Raw genomic sequence first — 22491 nt, 5'->3', positions numbered from 1 at the left:
AAAGCTTTGCTAGTAGTAATCTTAAAGTAGTAAGTCTCATTATTTATTATAATAGTTACAATAGAAAGAAAGTGTACTTTAAAACGCATAATTATGTTTAAGTATAACATGATCACAATATATTGGTTTTGTCAACGAATAAAACATTTTCAGACTGCCTTGTTTCTTTGTATAGCTTACTACAAACATAGACTATCATATTTAACATAATATTATAGAATATTATGTTTAAAAAGTGTCGTTAAAGCTGAATAAAACACACTGAATTGTTCAGAAGAACGAGAACATGTTCAAATAATATGATACAGCAAATGAGTGGAACAGTTCTATCGATTAAGTGTGAACACAAATATCAGCTTTGCCTAACAGAGATCGTGCACTGGAAGAAAAATAGATACAAATATTATTTCTAAAAATTAAACATAACTTTATAATTGTTCATTTAAAATTCTTAATTCAAAATATACATATTTTTGCACAGATTACAAAAAAAAAAAGATTGAATTTGTCTAATTCTAATTTTTCTTATAATATCTTGCTTCAAGATTGAGAAAAAGATTATAATGTATGAAAAAAATTAAAGGCTTATAATTCACGGATGATACTTACATCTTTCCGAGCTCTTAGTACCGTACAGACATCGTTAAGTCAGCATCGTTAACATCTTCATATTCTCCGTGCGCAAAAGGATGCGCAAGAAGATTACTTGCTGTTGACCTTTTTTTGGGATCATGTTGAAGACATTTCTTAACGAGGTCTATGCCTTCTGCGGAAAGATTTTTTGGAAGTGCTGGTGTTTCTCCCATTCCAACCTTGAACAAAAAAAAAACAAAAGTTTAAGTTAAATGATCAATATAGATTTTAAGAATTAGTTAAAATTTAATTTAAAGAATAAAATGAGACAAAAGATTTTTAATTAAAAATTCCTAATTCTATAGCATTTTCTCTTGAGATACACTAAGTATAACCTTACACTACACCAATTGCATATAGGTGCTGCACCAGTGCTGTACTACACTAGTATACATACACAATGGTATAAACTACTTCTTGCTATCATGTTTAATCCTGCAGTTAATTTCCATTTTCAAATTTTAAATGTAAGTAGTGGCTCTACACCGTCCTTTTGAGATCGTGTAGCAAAATCCCACTTCGTGCATAAAATTTACACTACACTATAGCCACGGGAAAACACGCTGCATTGTCCGAGTGTTGCATTGGTGGGCGATAGTGCAACCAAGAGAAAACGCTACTAAATATACAATTTTCTCTCTCTCTTTCTCTCTCTCTTCATTTTGCTTTCTCAAATTATCAAAATAATTACTAAAATACTCTCCATTTCCGTAGTAATGTATTTAATTGAAATTACCTTAAACATAATTTGATAATTTGAATCGTAATCCGACCAAGGCCGCCGTCCACTCGCCATTTCGATGATACAGCAACCCACTGACCAGATATCAACAGCTCTACCGTGTCCACTACTTTCAGACTTCATGAATACTTCTGGTGCCATATAAGCTTTTAAAAAATTAAAAAGATAATTAAAAAATTAAAAAAATAATTAAAAATATATAAAAATAATTGAAATGTTTGACTTTATTAAATTTTTAACCACAACTTGTGTGTTCCCTTCCTCTCTCTCTCTCTCTCTCTCTCTCTCTCTCCCCCCCTTCCCCCTCCCCCTTTGCTCTTCGCTAATGCAAAAACAAGCGGTTATTGTTATTGTTTGTTAATTAAAATGATACTAACCTTGAGTACCGACAAAGCCTTGAAGTTCACCAGGCATAGTTGTATGTGCTTTAATTTGCACCGCACTACCGAAGTCTCCGAGTTTCAAACTATTGCCTTCGTCTGTTAGAAAAATATTTGCAGCTGCGGAAAGAAAAAAATGTTACAAAATCAATACAAAAATAACACGGATTTTAGAATAGCTTATTTTATTCAAATATAATTACTTTTAATATCTCGATGAACTATTCCGTGAGAGTGCAGCGCTGTCACAGCTGAAAGAAGCTGATGAGTGTACTTTCTGACCAAAGATTCTGGCAGTCCATTACCGCTACCCGCCACCAAGCTCTCGAGAGTTCCCTCTGCACAAAATTCCATGAATATCAACATCTCTTCCTGAAAGCAAAATTTATCAAAATAATACGATAATTATGAGTTAATATGGTATAACGATGATTATATTGTTTATCGTACACGATGAATTTCTAGCCCATAATATCGCACTAAATGCTGATGCTGAATTCCTTCGAATATCTGTAATTCCTCAGCGACACGCCTGATCGCTCTGTGATCATCAGGTTGCAGTTGTACCTCTTTCATGGCCAACAATTCACCAGTTTGATTGTTCACCACGGTATACACTTTGCCAAACCTCCCCTGGCCTGTATAATAAAATTTAATTAAAGTAACACTAAAAAAATGATAATTACTATAATTATCTATTGAAACAATTCTTTTACATATGTCCTAGATGATACCATAAAACATACCTATTTTAATACCTCGCTGCCATGTAAATGTAACTCGTCTGGCCTTGATGTGAACTTTGTCTACTGTTTTCCTATCGACGACTTGTCCGATGAGTTCCCGGCTTCGTAATCTTTCATCAAGTTCATCCTCGACTTTCCTGATAGCACGTATGATCACCTCGTGCCTCTGTGTACCTCGCTCGGGCATATTTATTATCACTGCGAGGTTTCCGTCAACTACGTTCGACAAATTATTTTTCTTCACATTGACTGATAACTCAGGTGACTTCAAAGCGTCCCGTGGCTTCTGCGAGATACTGATGCTTGCGGTTCTATTGCGACCATGACAAGGTGATGAAGCTCTTGATCGCGATAGTCTTCTTATGCCTGAAAATAAATGTTATCAACGATATGTAAAATATATTTATTAAATCATTTTCAAGATCAAATTATTCATTTAGAAAGTTTTAAAAATTTTGCTAAACGTACTTTTAAAGTAATAAAATTGATATTTATAATTTCTACTAAACTTAAAGTTTAAATAAAAAATGGAAACTAATCATATCAAAACACATATCAAAATTAATGACTAAAAATTATATCGTATATTACTTTCTGTCTCTGGCGTCGATCCCGTAACTGACACGGTTCCCACGACATGAGATATGCAGCGATCCATACACATCTTTAATTCCTCGAACTCCTGATCGGTAAGATGCTTCGTGTTATGCGGCTCGCACACTGTTATTAAAAATTCCAGACCTTGATTTGCCCATCTAGGCCTCAAACCACGGCCACGCTCGCATCTTGTTCTCACAAACTCCATCCAAAGTAATGCAAATGAAACTAAACCCCGCGCCAGAATAGCTTTCTCTTCTAGCGAGAATAATTTGTACATTTCCTTGTGAAAATCAAAGCCCATCTTGTAAGCTTGATGAAGGATTTCACGGATTCTCGACCGTAAGGGCAATTTATCATTTTCGGTATTTAATTGTTCCACTTCGTTGGCTTCGTTTTGGAAGTCCTCGATCACCATCGTTATACGATGTCTCAAATCTAGGATTATATCCTGTACAAGTATAAAAAAGCAAATTTAGCTTTTTAGTAGTTATCATAATCATTCATATAATCTTACCTTCAACAGTTTTAATGATTCCTCCAATTCTTGATCGCAGACAGGCCATTCCTCGATGTCGCGTTTCAAACATTTGGCGAGATTGATGCTCTTCACAATCTTTTCCCGACTCTCTACGAACATTCCTTGCCATTCGCGACCCACATTCATCTGGTGCAACCTAAGCATTGATTTGATATAGAAAAAACAGTTCACAAAAGTGTCAAAACTGAGATGAATAAATAAAAATTTTCTCTTACTTGCTTGACAACTCGTCATCTTCTTCTTCGAAATTTGCGTTTTCCCGTATCTCGCGAGTCCGTTCGACGAAAAATTCATTTACTTGTTTGATCATCGTACGCGCAATCTTACTATAAGAAACATCTTCCATATCAAATATATAAAATAATGCAAATTAAAATTAAGAATATTTAATGATAATTTAATTTATGGTTTTCTTACATTATAACAATAATTCTTTTAGTTCATTCTATTAACATCATTTTCTCAACGCAAATTATTTAAAAAGTATCTAGTTATTTGATTACTTTTTATATTTTACTTACTAAAATTTCACACCAGCAATTTTGTATCCATCGCTTATATTTCCAGCGATGGAGTTGACAAATAACCACTCGTCCATAATTAGATTTTTGTGGAAGCTGTCGTGTTGCACCATATCTACCCACTGCTGAAGATAATCCAGGTACACTTCGAACACAGCCCTCAAACTCTCGTCAAAGTCCTTGACGTCCTCCTCAAATAAACTCTCACAGCCGGTTTGGTCACTAGCGATAGCAGCATCAGAATGCGCGGCAAACCGATCGCGATGGATGCAAGCAATCCTAAGACCTTCACGAAGCTCCCTCATGAGCTGTCGGACTGACAATGGACTTGGCTGCTCTGGCTTCTGCTCCAATCTCATTCTTAAAAATTCGTGGACGACATCCAAAGGCACACGCGAAAGAAATACGAAAGCTGCCCTAAGAAAAGAAATATTACTATTATGTAAATTGTTTATTTTAATAAATAGCGTAACATGCAGTTTAACATTATCTACACTACTTTGATTTCAAATAAAAAAGAAATTATACAGCTTTTGTTTTAACTAATAATTAAAAATGTTTTGAAAACAAGAGAAAACATATTCAGAAATTTTCTATACTTTTCTTTCTTCAAACGAATCGTTAAAATATAAACGTTTATTTTCGTTTTGTTTAATCCTAATATAATAAATTAAATTTTATTTGATAAAAATATTTGTATCCTTAAATTAAAGAATGTTGTGACAAAAGACGCATTTTTCCTCAATATCTAAGCTAAAAATATTTCAAAATCAGAAAATCTTTTTAAAAAATTTCAAGCACCTGTATGATGGTAGATTCAATTCTTTTGCTTCAGAGCTCCAGATACCATACCGTCGTAATTCTTTGTCACCTTCGTATTCTTCATTTGCACTATCACATTCCTCGCAATCATTTTTCTCCAAAGTTAATCTTGCTTTTCTTAATATAGATGTATGTAGCCGATCCAAAAAATTCAAACTTTTCCGGAGACCTCTCGTTTTAAGTACATCTTCAATGTATTTTCTAAGTAAAAAAAATTGTGATCATTACATAGTTTTTATAAATCATATACTTACATTCGTAGTTAATAAGTTAATTTAATTTTATTTAATTGCTTTTGAAACTAAAATAAGAATATAAAAGGAATTTATTTATTGTAAATTTATAATGTAAACATAAACACGCATACAAATTTAATAATAATTTTTAATTAAAAGCAAAAATTGATATATTGAATATACATTTTTTAAAACATACCTGTAGGCGTGTCGATCAAATTCAACCAAGTAGAAATCAAGACGATCGACTCTTTCATCCTCATAGTACGAGAAAGAGGTTTCCGGAGTAGGTGGCAGTGATTGCGATATAAATGACAGACCTCCGATCGAAGAATTATTGCTGTTATTACTGTCAGAGGGGCTGGAAGTTTCATCCTGTTGAGGCAATTCAAATCGTACCATGGATTGTCGCTCCGCAGAATCAATAGTATCTGAAGATCGCGAACTGAACATAAGAATAATCGATTACCAAGGTTCCTATATTTTAAATTGCATACATAAAAAAAATTACAAGATATCTTATTTTTCGAATACAATACAAACTGAGTATATTTTAAATAGTACAATTTCAAAGTATTAAAATTGTACTATTTACAGACTAACGCAATTTAAATCAACGTACCTGATACCGGAATCGTTAAAGTCGTCTTGTTTTTTTTTGCTGTGTAGCATCATGAGTAATCTGCCAAGTATCTGTAATTTGAATCGATGATGTTTCGTCATGTTGTACCAGAGACACATAGCTTTCACCCTATCAGTAAACTCTGGGCTTTTGTATAACGGATAATTAATGGCGAACGCATGAGAGGATGGATACAGAGCTTCTGCGAGTTCCAAGCGAGCCAGCAGAGCTTCCACTTGCTGCAATGCTTCTCCCTGCGCACGAGCGCACGCACGGCAGTACATGGAGAGACAACCTGGGCATACGCCCAGCTCAATATTTGGACTTGAACCGGAATTCATGGATCGATCGCTCGCAATATCACCGGGGCTGACGCAACTCGAGCTTCCCTCTTGCGCATCTTCTCTTCCTGCGATGGGATCATATCTATAATGCAATAATTGCGTTTTTTTAGCGTTATCAATATGTAACTGTCGTAATTCTCCTTTTTGTATATAAAATTAATGTAAAAAAAAGGCATCAAGTATATTTTCCAAAAAAAAAAAAAAAGACCAAAGATAATGCCACAAAAAAAAGTGAAATTAAAATAACATTTCAGGCATCTTTATTTAAAAAGTCCCATAGAACTAGAAAAGTCCCACAGTTTTCTGAGCGGCATTTTGAAGACGTTATTATGATGTAGATATTCTTTGGATATCCTTTAAGACTGTGTTGTATATGGAATAATTTCTCACAATTATAATAGACTTAATACAAAATATGAAACATTTGAAATGTATTATATCTATAATACAATAATTGCGTTCTCTTAGTGCTATCGATATGTAACTGCCATAATTCATTTTATATTTAAAATTATTATGTATTGCAAATTTCTTTGAGAGTTTCCTTCAAGTACATTCCCGCTTACCTATATTGCATTATTTCTGAAAGTAAACCCTCCACCGCGTCTCGTTGACGGCATAGATATTCATCTTGAGCTATCAGACTACGGTCTGCGTGATGCGCTTGTAATTCTAGCCATATCAGGTCCTTCAATTCGTTCTGCCATCGAGTCTCCTCGTGACTCATTTGACGTCGACAATTCCGTTCTGTGCTTCCCTGCACAATTAAAAAAAAAAACAGATAATTTTGTTAGTAATAAAAAATAAAAATATAACTGTATTGATAATAAATTGCATTTGATTTAGCTCAAATTTATTTTGCAATCAAATATTTACCAATCTAATTAAAAAAGAGAATGTGTTGTGAAAGATTTGTCTCTCCTCAAAACTCTGCGTTCTCGGTGATTGTGCGCGTAAACATTCTTCATTTATCAATACACTCTGCTCGCTGTCTTCACGCTCCACCTTCTTTTCCTCTACGTCAACGGGTTTAGATCGTAGACAGCGGAATCTATTTCTGGTTTCGACCTGCGAGAAAGAGCATATTTATTGACCATGTGCCAAATATGTCTACAAAAAGGTGAGAACAACTATGTTTGGAAAGCATAACATTTGATAGATCGGAAAAAGGGGAATGTTGAATGTGATTTATTAGAAATAATTATAGGCATAATTGTTCCGTTTTCCAAACGTGGCCAATACTCAAAATCATTTCTTTACTTTCTCGAACCTTGATTTGATTTGGTGTCGACACCGCTATGTCACCGCTGTATCTTTCTGCATAATTGTGAGCAGCCTCCACGTCGAGCTTCAGGTCCCTTTCGTTGCCGCGCAATAGTTTTAAACTTTTCTTGCTTTGTCTGCCCTCTTTCACGTCTTCTTTCGTCTCATCCTCATAATCTTTGTCAGCTTTATCACACATGTTGCTAAAGATGATAGTATCCAGAGTGTTGCGTCTATGGATACCTGTCCTTGGTTTAGCTTCTTTTTCTATTGACTTAAGGTCGCTGGAAATGACAAAGACTAAAGATAATTTGCATATTTTATAGTCACACGAGTGACAATCAAATTAGCGACTGAGTTAATTTATATCTGAAAATTCTGCGAAGCGTAAAAGCAACAATTTCTCTGTATGTTGAAAATGTTTCTTATGTACTTTTCAATTTTTTTTTCAAAATAGTTCATCATATAACATTCTTTATTTTTAGGAAGTCTTCTAGACATCTCTTGATCTGTGCTACACAAATCTATATCTTAAAATTATGAAATATGTATAAAGTAAAAAGAAATGGGCTTTATGTTACACAATTATTCGTTAAATTCATTTGTGTTTAATCACAAAATGACATATTGCGAACGTGCAAAATAAAATGCATCTAGTAATAATTATGAACTCCTAGTGATTCGCAGATTTAATTTGCAACTTTGTTGCACGTACCTGCCTGACGCGAGCTTCTGCTTCATGTATCTTTTCTTACGACTGATTCGAGTCCTGGGTGGCGTTTGTCCGTAAATATCCGACATCGCGTGCAGCGACTCTTCAAACTCATTTGGCGGACTGATTGAATCATCCTTACTGTAAATAAGATATTTAATCAAATGTAAATTTCCGCCGAAGGTTTATCGCCGATTATCGTCAGGGAATTTTACAGAGACGGGATGTTGTTTCAGAAATAAAAGCATATCGTGAAAACTGCATTTGTAAATTCTCTCACGCATTCAAATCTACGTAAAATTCTTTTGGAGAAAATATTAAAATTATAAATGGTAACTCATTAAACGAAATGTTAGCTGTATGTTAAATTTTCACCCGAGTGCTCCTTAGACATTGTTATCCTTGTTTAATATTCGGTGAATAACAAAGATGATATCTGGAAGACACTCGGGTGGAAATCTGAACAAGTCTTAGTAATTTGCCAATAAATCTAGTAGAATATTATGACAGATTCGCATTAACCCCTTTCAAAACAATATTAAAAAAAAAAAGGTTAATTTAAAATGATCTTAGTAAATAACAATATACTCAAAGTTTGTTTTTGAGTAATAAATCTCAAACAATTACTTACACAAAGACAGACGTTATATTCTTTATATTTAAATCTATGCAGATATTTTGTTCACTAATTTCTTCACTTCTGTAGTACAAGCAATACATTTTTCTTTGTCCCGTCGGATGATTTGCATCTTTTTCAATAAGAAGGAAAGTATGTAACTGTTACACAGACATAAAGGATTAGATAATTGAAATCTATCAATTACAGTTTTAATCTTTGAATCATGTTTTATAATGACATTTTTAATTAGTTGTAGTTTAAAATCTGCTGCATCAGAAAATGATGAATTTAGATTTTCATCTCCCAATTATTAAATCAAACAAAATATATTGTGAAAATGATTACTAAAAAGCAATCATTTTCTGCTCGATTTTTATTATCAATCTGCCGTCACTGTTCTGTTAACAAATTTTACTATATTTTTGTAGATTTTCTGTTAATAAAATTTGTAGGCTATGTTGAAAAACTTATTTTCGACAGAGTTATCTATTTAGGCAATCATCTATCTTATTAAGCAAATTCTAGTAAGATAAAAAGATTGGAACATTCTTCTGACTTAGTAGATATCAACAAAAATTTTACAAAACCTATTCTAAAACATAATTTGACTGAGAGTATTGCAGAAAATAATAATAAATTGATATTAACAAAAATTAAAATTGAAAAGTATAAAATACCAGACGACATGCAAAAATAATAATTATTATAACATTTAATATCTAAAAGAATAATCAGAATTTTCCTATTATATAAAAAACCATAAAAAAAAAACAGCAAAAACAATATTACTGTGAACAATCAATTGTTTAAATTACTATTTAATTAATAATTGTTTAAATTACAATTAAATGTTCAAATTACTGTGAACATAATTAATATTTCTCTCCCGATACGAGTGTTTATTACGTACCACGAAAACAACCGTGAATACAAAAACTTTTTCTCTTGAACGACATTCTTTCAACAGAAATTAAGAGACGATGAGAAATCGCGAATCTCTGTACAACCGACGAGCAAAAGGCAAGCGACAAGCGACGTGTCTCGCGCGATAAATCGCCAGGAATTCGTATAATCAGGAATCTCCGTTGTTGTCGTCGATGCCTTGCCGTCGATAATCACACGACGGAATTGCAGAGTTTGTCGCAACTGATTCGCGCGCGGCCGGCAACGACGACGCGAGCTATCAGCAACGCGAGTTGCTGTCACGCGCATTGGCCAAGCAGCCGAAATCTAATCAGCGACTAGCCGTCGCGCGGTATGTAAACAAAGGGCCCACCACCGGCAGCGACGGATCTGCCGGTCGTTCCGTCAATCCGGAGCCCTCCGCATTTCACCATGGCGAGTCGCATAAGGCCACGTGTCACTGATTGAACACCGATCGCCGGAGACCCACCTAGCGTGATCGACATCCTTGTCGTCGGTGATCTCGTTGCCAACAACTTTTGCGACCCCACATGACCTAACGTCTCGACGCATCTCGTCATTCGCCTGTTCGTCACTAATCATTTTCGCTACTAACAGAAACACACACGACGTCGTCGTCGTCGCTGATCGGCTGATCGTCGTTCACCTTTCGTTCCGTGACAGAGCGCAGGCGCTCGATATGTCGATATATCGATAATAACAGAAGCGGCAATTTTCAAATAAGGCGAAACACGTAGAAGAGACAATTCATAGGCTTCAGAACTGCGCACAATAGAACAAATATTAAGATTTTAACTTATTATATAGAAACCGGCGTAACTGGTACCTGTAATAGGTTGAAATCTGAATATTTATTCCTATTCCTAATATGTATTTCTATACATTTCTGTCCTGCTTAGTGTATGTCCTTCTTTCTGCGCGTGTTTCACTGAGCAGGATAAAAAGATATTTTTTTTAATATTGCTCACAGTTCGACGTTTGCATTCCTACCAAGTATTACCAACTACTATAACCGTCAAATTCACGTTTATTAATTCTAACATTCAACATATATGTAATATATGCATTAAAACAATTTGAAAACGTAAAATTATTTTTATATATTTCATACAAATTATAAATTCTCATAAAATCTTGAAAAAAATAATGGCTCGGTAAAATAGCGGTAATTTTCCGTAATCTTCTCATCCTTTCTGACGTAATATCCATCTTCGAAACTCTACACTGGAATACTGGATACTGGCTAGAAACAGCTAGAAACCCTCTAATCTGAACATCTTGTAGCCTCGTTTGTGATTGGTCTGACATTTTTTTTCTATTCGCGCCATTCATTTGAATTTTATTTTCGTAAAAATTACCATTTATAATAGAATTGATTGAAATTTGAGTCTTATTATTGTTTAACTTATGTATATATGTAAAAATAGACGTAGAAAGGAGATTAAAAAATTTGCTTATGTAATATATGCGATGGTCCTTTCTGGTTGTAAGAATTAGAAAAGGATAAAGAATAAATTAAATCGAGATGTTAAAGTCAATCATTGATAGAACTGGATATATAAATATACACACAATTATAATATTTATTCTCAAAAACGGTTAAACTTTCGAGCTATGTCCACTATAAGGCTTTTTTACTCGGTATGGTATGTACTATTTACCATATAAACGCCGAAAATAATTTACAATATTTTGATATTGACTAGATTTCTTGGTATCTTTCCACCATCTTGTTCTCCAATTAAAAAAATGTTTAGAAATCTAGATTACTTAATATTTCTTTTGTAGGATATGGAATAATCAATGAACGATTTCAACTGCTAGCAGGATCAGCAGCTCTTTTTTATATGAATTTTTTTTATTTAAACAATCTCTAGCTTTCTCAGAAAAGTACAAGTAGTTTTCATTATATCCTCGCACCAACAAATATTTGTTTTTATTAAAATACAATGTCGACTATGCGTCTCTGGATCATGTGTATGTGTCTTCAGTTTGATAATATTGCTACGAGGATCCTCTTACGGTTGCAAAAACGGAAAAAAGGACGCGCGTTCGAATTCTATCATTACAATGCTGCCGAGCTTTGCGTCTCAGCTTGGAAAGGAGGAAGACAAAAGAAGGAATGAAACGCATGCCTAACGCCAAATATATACATTTCGATGTTTCAGGAAGGAGAAAATGCTATAGCACCATGTGTATGTATGTGCATGTGATACCTTCATGAGGGATGCCTGGTACACGTTTTGCTACTTTAACACCTACTTTCGTGTCTGCGGCTGAAGAAGTAACGTTACTTAACTCTAGGAGGCACTTTGAGGAAAAGTAAACGCAATATACGATGTTTTCGTTGCAATTTCTTTAACCGATTGCCAAGAGATCTTAGATCTTTCGATTCTAAGGCCCAGTTTCATTCACAACACACGGTTAACTCTTAACCGAAGTTCAATTTGTTCCTCATCTCCCATTTTGAAATTAGAGAGATAAAGAATAAGTTTGAGGTATTAAGAATCTTTTGATAAAGAATAAGTTAAATCTCGGTTAAGAGTTAACCATGAGTTGTAAAACTGGACCTAAAAGATCTAAATATCATTTCACTCCAATTAGACAAACTCATAGTTTAGTATATATTTAATTTATATTTAAGATAGTTGAAGTAATAAATGTCACGAAACAAGGAAAGTTTCGTTTTTCATTTATATTTGAATTTACATTGTATATTCTGCAAATGTAGTAGAAATTAAGTAGTAGCCTAGAGTTAAGCACGCTCCAGGAAACATAAAAACGCGAAATTTTACGAAGGAAGAAGGTCAAGGCGCCATCTCCAAATCAATCTAATGCTATTAATCGACAAAACAAAGTCGAGGGCGGGAAGAGCACTTTACGGAGAATTCTTCTGGAATGTTTCAATAAAAATTCATCGGTTTCGCCAAAGAGTATCGAGACAAACTTTCATGCTTGTCCTCACCTATTTCATCGATTATCGAAATGTATCGTACGATTTCTTTAATTAATAATCTTGTTTTTTTTTCATCTTGTTTACACATATCTGGTCGCAAGTCTATTACACTCAAAAATGAAAAACTTAAAAAAATTGGAACTTTTCCTAAATTATATTCGCTTGTAAACAAATTTGTTTATTTTGTTGAATTTAGAAGATAATTAAAAATAATTTGAATAAAAAGATTAAATGTTTAAATGTCCTTCCACCGTAAATTACGACCAAAATGTGCTAGATTATCTTAATATAAATTGACGACTATAAAATGCTTTCCTTTAGTTCTCGTTCAATATTATCTGCATAATAATAAAATAATAATAATAATAATAATAATAATAACGCTACTAGATTGTAAACATTAATATTAATAATATAACGCTACTAATTTGTATATAAATTTTTAATATTAAATATAATCAAAAAATATCTATCGCGTTATTACTTCTGTACTTCTTTCTTCTTTCTGCTTCGCATACTGTTGTAACGCGCGGGCTGATGATAATTATGTAGCAAAGTACAAACTGTTCCGTGATATAGTGCGATTGTTTACATCACTTCGCGATTTTTCCTCCTACGTGAAACTTACACGTTTTGTCAATATTACACTTGCTATCGCTGTTCATTTTGCATTCCGTCGTGTGAAAAATTGGCAGCGTCTCGAGATTGGAGTTTTCGTTAGTTTTATTAATCCTGTTGCGCACCAAACATTCTTTTAAGAGGGGTGAGATTTTTTAAAAATTACAATGGCATATGACTGCCATATATATGTTTTTCCTATCATTCGGCATCTCTCTCTCTCTCTCTCTCTCTCTCGCTCGCACACACACGGTTAACTATCTTCCTTATCACATTCTCTCCCTCTCTCACACTCGTTCCCTGATTCTTTCGAAAATCTCGGTAGCTAAAGCCATTCGGCGGATACCGCGCGGTTCGATCTTGTATTGAAGGTATGCGGAACAAATTTTCTATGGCGCGATATTTATATAATTCTTTCTTTCGGCTAGTCGTTATTATTAGTACTACCTATAGTACTTCGAGATATATATATATATATATATTTTTTTTTTATGTATATCAAGTAAAGGCCACGAGTGTGTTCAATATAAAATCGCTAACGTGTTATCAAAATTCGTTCGTACGAAAATAGTTCGGTACGGTTTTATCGATAGTGAATAGGCCATGCCATCGTTGAATCGCTTACGTTTATTAATCCGAAATGACGGATTGCGCCGTAATAGTGATTTGTGTGTAAGGCAAAAGGGGGACAATCGTGACATGCGATTTAAAGCACGATGAATAAGATACTCATCTCAAAAGAGGAAATATTAAAATTTTAGAAATGCAATATATATACGTACGTATATACATAAAATTAATTACTTATTCGATAAATAATATTGTTCAAGAGAAAATCCTAAATTAATTTTTAAAAGCAAAAAATAGAATTGAATGTCATGAAATGTCTCCTTGCTCGGAACGGTCGCTGCCCAATACGAATTTTAAGGTGGATGTCTAAATTTCTACTATCTTGCTACAATATAAGCGCCATATGCCTTATCTCGATCCCTTGATATTCAGTTACAAATCGCTGGTTAACTAATAAATGTCTTCAAGTAATGTACATTCTTTTGTCTAAATATGGCCCGAACTAAGCGCACAAGATAACTGTTCGTAATCGAGTAACAATTGTAATTACCATCACGATGCATGAACCGAGATGCAAGTAGTGATGATAAACGTTGATGGCTTCTCGAAAATAAATCCTTATTATCGAGGACGGATGATATCGCACGACGGCGCGATAAAAACCGCGACGGGCGGGACACCGGTAGATAACCAGCAGTTAAGTATCGGTATAAATGACCGGCAGTAATACTTATTGTGAGGCGAGATGATACTGGCACTTTGATAGTCGAGATGTTGATCCATCAATGCGCCGAGAAAGGTTTAAGTAACGGTAACGAAATTCACTACCGGAAATTTTCTTGTCACTTGGGCGCAAAGTGCCTTTATCGAACCAAGAATATCACGCTAAATTATTAGAGTAATAATAATATTCATTTTTGCTATTAAGGTAGTTACAAGAATTACTAGCTTTACAAGCAAGGCACTTTTACGCGAAGTAACGAGAACATTTACTCGCGCTTCTGTGACGATTCCGCGGTAGAGCCAATCATGCAGTGTTAATTAACGTGGAAGTATATATGGAAGACGGCGCGCGAATCGCTCACTGTCGTCGCGTTCCTTACCAAAAATGTAACATCTTTGATTATCACTTTACGTGAGGGTATATAATATAATAATTGTCATCAAGCTAACGTAAGGTGTAAATATTGGTTATAATTCTCGATATACGATAGTCACGGTTGTCAGTCATTCGCGCAATTTTGAGAAAAGTTGAAGTGTAATTGATTGAAAATGTGTATCTGCTATTGTTCAAATTATTCTATTTATACATTTATTGTAGAATCTATACCTCTCTCTATTTCTCTCCCTACCTTATTAATTACTTTCTTTTTTCTTTCCTCATTATCGTTTTACTGCATTCCTCGCTTTCGCAAAGTCAGGTGAGAAATTGAAGGTAGAAAAGGACATGTATAAAGTAAGTGATTAGATGCACGCACATTAATTTACATGTTCTCGAATTGATCAACGCGGCGTTTGGTGTTGCCTTTGCGGATTTCGCGAAGCGTCTTATATTTGTCGCGGCCCTGACGCACGTTTTCCCTGTGAATCTTGTCCATCACCGTCTCCTTGGACTCGTCGCGCGACTGAGCGAGATCTTTCTTTAATGCCTGTCAATGAAAAGCATTTATTGTAGTAGTGAATTATATACAATAGATTTTTGTTTTTTACAAAATTTGCATCAAGAACGATTTCCACATAAAGAATGAAATCATTTAAAATAACAAATAAAATCTAAATAAAATATGTTAACGTTGAATATCAACGTACCTTCAACTGATCATAAAGACGTTCGCTTCTCTCTGCTAAAGTACGTCGCTCTCCAACAGGATCGATTATTGACTCGTCAGTCGCAAGATCCTTAGTAACGTCTCCTTGAGGAACTTCGTCCTCACCCTCCTCTTCGCCCTCTTCGTTCTCCTCGACGTGATGATGATGCGGAGTCTGATTGGCCTGATATTGTCGGTCAGCTTCTTCTTGTCTCAATCTTGCACAATAAATGATAAATATGCAATTATCTCCAATTAGGTTAAATAAGAAACAAAGGATGAGAAAAAGAAGAAAACTGCTCGTACTTGGCAGCTTCAAACTCAGCCTGTAATCTCCTAGCTTCTGCGTCTTTAGCTTCCACCTCAGATTGTATGCGTTGCACTTCCTCTTGCTTGGCTCTTATTTCCTGTTCGAGTTTAGCGCGTTCTGCAGCCTCCATTTCGTGCGAGAGTTCCAACTTCTCCATCATCGCTGTCAATTCCTATATTACACAATACAAGTTACAAAAAAAAGTTAAAATAACGGTTTATAAAATAAAATATTTATAAAAATAATTAAAGAAAGTAGTATTAAAACCTACATTGGTTCTTAATGCGACGATTTTTATATAAAAAATTGTCGCTTAATATTATAAATTTAAAATATGATAAACATAATAAATTTAACATGAATGTTTCGACCTTATATTAGGTCATCATCAGTACGTGTACTGCTTAAATTAAAAATTTACATAATAATTTTCTATAATACTAATATTATAACGGTCACAATTTTTGTGTGCTACCGATAAATCTGAAGTTAAATTTGTAATACATTATAAAATCCCTCAATAGTCCTCAAATTTTTCATTTATAGAATCGTAGAAAACATCGAATTAACTTAGTGTCATTTTTTATTTTCAATTTGATCACACAGGCAGCCGCAATTGTCTTAATATATAGGAGAGTCACAAATTCTGTACAATCATCACAACTATTATATGCTTACAAATCCACAGCGCAGAATAATTATATTATGATAGAAGGATCAAATCAATATTTCTGATAAACTTACACATCTTACAGCAAACATCAAGTTTGAACATGATATTTATTATTCGCTCAAGCGTCAAACAAGAAAAATGAAAGATAGAAAGAATAAAAACAGAAACTTAACCGTTCATTGATAATATAGCGGTAGCTTTTTTAACTCATAATTAAATAGACTCACTCACCTTCTGACGATTCTCTAGTTCTTCCTTAGCAGCCTGCAATTGCTTCAGCTGCTCCTCCAAGCGCCGAATCATTTCCTGAGCTTCATTCAACTCAGCATTCCGCCTATCCATTTCTTCTGCCATATTTCTTAGCCTCTCTTCGTATTCCTGCTGTTTCTTCTCCGCACGCTCTCGAGCAGCTATCTCCAATTGCAATTTCTCTCTCTGTTGTTGTTTCGCCATCTTTTCGTCTCTTGCTTGAGCCTGAAAAAATTTTATTGCAATCTCGTCAACGATTTTAAAAGTAAAATATATTTTATATGGTTATTTATATTATACAATTAAACAAAGTGGATCCTAACAATTTTACGATTGTAATAGTTTTTGCTTTAGTTGTTAAATTATGTTATTTTAATTCCTGAATAAATTTTCAATTTGCTATAATGGTTACGTAAGGTGATATCAAATATGTATTGCTAATAGCGTTATATAATCGACTTTAGATAAGTAAATGCATTAACAATTGTTTTATTAATTTCACGTGATATAATCTTCAATGTGATACAATGTAATGTTCCTACCTTCATCTGTTGCACATCGATCGTGTCTGGCTTACGTCTGCGCATGTAAAGCTCGTGATTACCCATGCATAACGCAAGAATTCTCTTGTTAATCTTGACTCTGTTGGCGAAAAATACAAAGTCCGGTGCCTTCTTGTCGATTGGCTTGATTATGAATTTCTTATCGTTGAACGAGATATTCCGTATCTCGGACCAGGGGAAGCCGATTTTCGGCGTGAGCTTATCGTCCTTCTCGTAGATGTTCAAACCTAAAGCATCCACACCCAACCAAAGATCTGTGCCTTTCTTGTTGCGAATTTCAAAGTAATTCACACCATACATCTCTAAGTCCTATGGAACGCAAAAATGAAAGAAAATACTAAAACAATACCAATGATATTATATATGAATATATAGTCCAAGAATAGTGTACAATTTTTCATATGGTAAAATGTTTCCGAATGCAGCAATGAAATTCGCATAATATTCTTCGTACGACTGGTTAAAAAATACCATGTCATAAATAAACATCGAGTTAAAAATACAAATATTATGCGAATAATTAAAAAGTATAATCAAACCTCGTTGTTTCGCAAATGCGCAAGCCTTCAGAAACGGATTGTAGCACAAGTTGAATACTTTACTTGAATAACATTTCTTAAAGACAAATAGGAATTTCTAATGTAGAATGTAAATAATGAGAAAAAATAATTTTGTAATCCGTATAAATATCGATGATATATATCAGAATATCCAATCCCTTCTGAAATCTTCGCTATATATATTATATAATAATATATTTTACATTTTTACATCCTGTTCATATTATTTAACAGATACCTGAGCAATTTTTAGATACTCCATCATGGCGTCCTCTCGCAACATACCACGGTGTTCCTGCCACCAGTTTGTAATAGAGTTATCCCATTCCTCCTTACTCATTTTATGTTGATCCACAACACGCTGTGGTAACAGCCGATCATTTGCCAGAAAGCCAGTAGGGTGATTTCCCTTCTGATAATCTCCATGTCTCGCTTGAACGGCATACGAAGCCAACAGAACGGAAGTTTCTGGTGGACAATATATTTCATCCGTAAGAATAGCGTTTTTCACCTGCAATCAATTCAAACATTAAGCATTACTTAAAATGTTTTAATTAATCGTAATTTAACATTTGTGGTGAAGCAATATTAATTAACACTGTAACAAAACACAATAATAATTCAATAAAAATCGTAATCTATTATATAAATATAAGTAATTAATAAAATATTGATAAGCTAATATAAAAAAATATAGATTTTATTTTATACTTATTCGAGAATTATAAAATTTCACTAATTTCACAAATTATTGTTATTTTTAAACACTAATGCATTTGTCTGGTTCAACTGAGCAAAAAATTAAACGCATTCCTTGTGTTCGCGTACCCATCACGGAGGATGAGATAGTAGACGAAGGGAAGAAGCGAATCAGATAAACAAACGACAGTTCGATGCATGACTTAATTCAATCAACAAATAAATGAGATATGCATTTTTGTTAGATCCATTTGTTCTGGACATCAATCGTGAAATTATTTTTAGAGTGGAAGTAACCAATTAAAAATTGTTACTGATCGTAACATCGTAAGAGGAGAGAGAGAGAGAGAGAGAGAGAGAGAGAGAGAGAGAGAGAGAGAGGCAGAGGAGGGGAGGGGAGGGGAGAGAGACGAAAGGACTGCGTGAATAATTTTTTACCTGAAGGTAAAAAAGTCGCAGCGTAATATCTTGTATCAATTCCTCGGCGACGTCTTCAGGATAGAATTTTGCACGGAATTTGAACTGCAGTGGAGTCTCTTTCTTGACTTCTTGGTTCATCACCTGCAAACGTTGAAAAAAATTAATGATGCGGCCAAAATTGTCTTGCTTCTCACACTTGACGCTCAAAGATAAAAAGCGTGCAAAGTGTTTGTGAATCGCGTTTACGATAATAGTTGAACATGTGAACAAATAGTTCTTGTGACATCAAGAGAATTATGGGTGAATGTGAGATCGTGAGTTCCACGAAATAGTGGAAAAATATTTTTCACTAAAAGAGATATGGTTTCGCATTAAGGAAATTAATCCGTTAATTATACACAAATCTTAGAATATTATTACTTAATATATTACAATATATTTTAAAAAATTAATAAAAATAGAAATATAATTTAATTATTTCATACACATTACGTCCATTACTTCAATAAATTCTAATGTAATTTAATACATTTTATATCACGATAAAAATAAATACAGCAGGAAATCTACTAGCAAATTCTATAAAAGTTTTGTCTCTTTTTCTTCGTAAAAAGATGTCGTTCTTCATACTAATTAATTCTTTTCCTTATTACGATACCTTGTAGCGTCAGATATATTCGCACTATATTGTCAACGTTGTTATCAAAGAGTTTATCATAATTACGTAATGCTTGCGATATCAGTGTTGTAGATACGATCAAAGTTGAATATCTGCCGCCGCATCTCTTAAGTACAGACAATTTAAAAATCATCGTCATCATTCATGAAAAATGTGTAATTATGGTGGAATTTACCTTGATGAATGTTAACATATGTTTGGCAGTTGTGTGCACAAAAAAAGTAAAAAAATGATTTCTCTCAATTTTCATACAATTTTTACATCAATTTAATAAATCAATATAATACTACAATATAATATAGTCATATTATAAAAATAGAAAAGATAAGATAAAGTAAAATATATTCTATTATATTAGAAACGAAGTAATAATTCCCATTTATATACCATATATTATAAAACTTTATCAACGAAATTTCCTTTATAAAGTTGACACAATTTTATTATATATATTTTTTTTTCTCAGAATAGATGACGTTTTCGTAGATTTATCACGAAACACAATCGAAGGAATAAAGAAAGAGTTGTAATTTACTACATTAAAAAAGAGTTACATTTTATTACGTTTTATAAATGTGCTCTCTCGAAATGATATAAGTATCGCGAAAGTTATTGAATTGCTAAGTGCGAAAGTATATTTTCTAACAGATTGACTTTGTCTGAAAGGAATGCATAAACCTTACTTAGTCATACATTATCCATTCCGGCGAAATCTTATCCAAATCGCCGAAAGGACTTACGTCACAACAATCGACTCTTGGAGTGTGTGTTTCTACTGTCACATTTTACCTAGTAGTTATCTATGTTATTAACGAGGAATAAAAAAAATATAGCGCGAAGCAGCAAATAAGAAACCCACAGCGTTTCTAGCAGCTATCGTGACGACAATTAACGCGTTTTTCCGTGATATCTCTGACATTCGCGAACAGCATTTACGATGCAGAATTATGTAACGTACGCGGTCTGTACTACTTTAAAAATCAAATTAAACAGAAAGGCTTCAGTGCCGCGAGATTCTTTTGATTTTACTTTGTCATCTTTCCTTTTTTTTATAGCAACTGCCAAACATATGATAAACGGTTATAATTCACATTTCATAAAACATGAGAAGCAAAAACATAACTCGCGAGTATATTACGACTAGTAATATTGCTTCAAAAAACACATGTTGAGATTATTATATTATCTTGTGTCAGGATTTACACGACATAAGATAATAAGGAATAAAAAAAGTGTAATAGATACATAATAAAGATAATATTATAAAATAATTCACACAATTTAATCGTGTCAATCATGTCATCCTACGATGTGAGCTAAGAGAGAAAAATATAAAAATACCTATTTCTCTACTTGTAATGTAAAACTTGGTAAAAGAGAAAGCAAATTTTCCTACAGAATAATTATAAAAATTTTCGATCAAAATTAAGCGATATCTTGTCAAATTTGACCTTATATGTCACACAAGTGAAAAAAGTTCTTCTATTCACTTAAATTTTAAAATAAATTTCGTCAATTCGTAGTAATTTCTGCCGTATATCTCGTGTCATATAACATATTGCAAATGAATAAAAAACTAAAAAAGGCTTAGATATATCATCTTATTTCGTGAGAATAATGAAAGCAAAATGAGACTTATCTCTTTGAATAATGTAGATATGTGAATAAAATAAAATATGTCCTCTCTTTTTAGAGTGAATATTAAAGAGAACTAGGAATTTATCGTCTAATGCATTGAAAAAAAAATGGCTGATTTAAAATGGAAGAAAAAGACTGATTATCAATCAGAATTCCAGATACCTCAACTAAAATTTAGTAGATTTAACCAGAAAATTTATATTCATCCATTTTCAACCAGACATTTTTCTCAGTGATTAATTCGACTATCAAACATACAGCACGAAAGTAAAAGATTATGTGTTATTTCTAGTCAATTCGGAAATTTAAATCGGATGCTAAGAACACATTGAAATAATATATAAAGATCAGAAAATTCTTTGTGCTCTTACATTGCAGATTTTTTGAAGACCACATGGAACCACCTGCAATTATTTACTATTATTACATATAGCCCGTATTATAGCTGCGGTATATTATTAATGCAATACATATATTCGATCAAAAATATCGGTTTTTATGTTTAATGTCACAAATAAATAAAATGAGATTATAATAATACTGATAACCTGATATAATAGCTGAAATATCATAAAACTGTATTGCAACAATCATTTAACTCAACGTAATATAACAAACTGAAATTTTAAATGACTTTCTTTATCAGTAAGTGTAACCCGAAAGTCATAACAAATAAATGGTTTTGACACACGTAACAAGCGCGACTTATCATAGAATAAAAAAAAAACGTTACTAACATATCCATCAAATAAAAATAACGAAGAATTAGATTTATAGAAAACTCGGTATATACTTTTCACGGAAGTGGAAGGTACAGTTTTTCGCGAACGAACGGATCGTCGAGTTGCATCCGTGCATTAGATACGTTTCAAGGACGGCATTTAAAAAACCCACCAGTCACGATCATAATCATGATGTAACAACATGGATCGCCTTCTTATTTATCAAATAACATATGATTTGTTATCGCTATTTTTTCAGTCAAAAGGTACGACAACTAGTTGAAGCGACGTCTCGTTTGACGACATCACAAGTACAATGCGTCT

General features: G+C 33.4%; 2 protein-coding genes across 4 annotated transcripts in view; both read right to left on the bottom strand.

Annotated features, from left to right (window-relative positions):
• Nucleotides 1-338: 338 nt before the first annotated feature.
• Mekk1 (mitogen-activated protein kinase kinase kinase 4) lies at nt 339-10282 on the bottom strand. The gene is made up of 19 exons (XM_018542819.1): nt 10172-10282; nt 8163-8300; nt 7455-7731; nt 7061-7252; nt 6751-6941; nt 5841-6266; nt 5418-5663; nt 4962-5183; nt 4161-4577; nt 3855-3965; nt 3616-3775; nt 3093-3549; nt 2502-2867; nt 2206-2393; nt 1959-2127; nt 1753-1875; nt 1370-1521; nt 610-812; nt 339-379 (listed from the first exon to the last, which is right to left on the bottom strand). The coding sequence occupies exons 1-18, from the start codon at nt 10252-10254 to the stop codon at nt 624-626; spliced, it is 4107 nt and encodes a 1368-aa protein (XP_018398321.1). The 5' UTR covers nt 10255-10282; the 3' UTR covers nt 339-379; nt 610-623.
• A 3877-nt stretch (nt 10283-14159) lies between these two features.
• The window catches only part of Moe (moesin), a 47377-nt gene continuing 39045 nt past the window's right edge, over nt 14160-22491 (bottom strand). For 2 of the 3 annotated variants that reach the window (XM_018542927.1, XM_018542926.1), the window contains 7 exons: nt 19147-19269; nt 18248-18520; nt 17429-17758; nt 16869-17111; nt 15961-16136; nt 15656-15872; nt 15331-15495 (listed from right to left, as the gene is read on the bottom strand). In XM_018542927.1, coding sequence (XP_018398429.1) covers nt 15331-15495; nt 15656-15872; nt 15961-16136; nt 16869-17111; nt 17429-17758; nt 18248-18520; nt 19147-19269 — 1527 coding nt within the window. Of the gene's footprint in view, nt 15496-15655; nt 15873-15960; nt 16137-16868; nt 17112-17428; nt 17759-18247; nt 18521-19146; nt 19270-21816; nt 21845-22491 lie in introns of those variants that run through there. The other variant, XM_018542928.1, reaches the window with a different exon arrangement.

The sequence above is a fragment of the Cyphomyrmex costatus genome, unplaced genomic scaffold (assembly GCF_001594065.2).
Source record: "Cyphomyrmex costatus isolate MS0001 unplaced genomic scaffold, Ccosl1.0 scaffold35, whole genome shotgun sequence".
Taxonomy (NCBI): Eukaryota; Metazoa; Arthropoda; class Insecta; order Hymenoptera; family Formicidae; genus Cyphomyrmex; species Cyphomyrmex costatus.
Note: the sequence above shows the minus strand (reverse complement) of the source record. Positions and strands in the feature narration are given on the sequence as shown.

Bases quoted from the DNA above. Each gene is read 5' to 3' on its own strand.
- Mekk1 (XM_018542819.1), bottom strand. From the start codon at position 10,254: ATGCGTCGAGACGTTAGGTCATGTGGGGTCGCAAAAGTTGTTGGCAAC. The intron at 5,184-5,417 runs GTATGTTTTAAA...TTTTTTACTTAG, and splicing joins TTTGATCGACACGCCTACAG to AAAATACATTGAAGATGTAC. The intron at 3,966-4,160 runs GTAAGTAAAATA...TGTTTCTTATAG, and splicing joins ATTGCTGGTGTGAAATTTTA to TAAGATTGCGCGTACGATGA.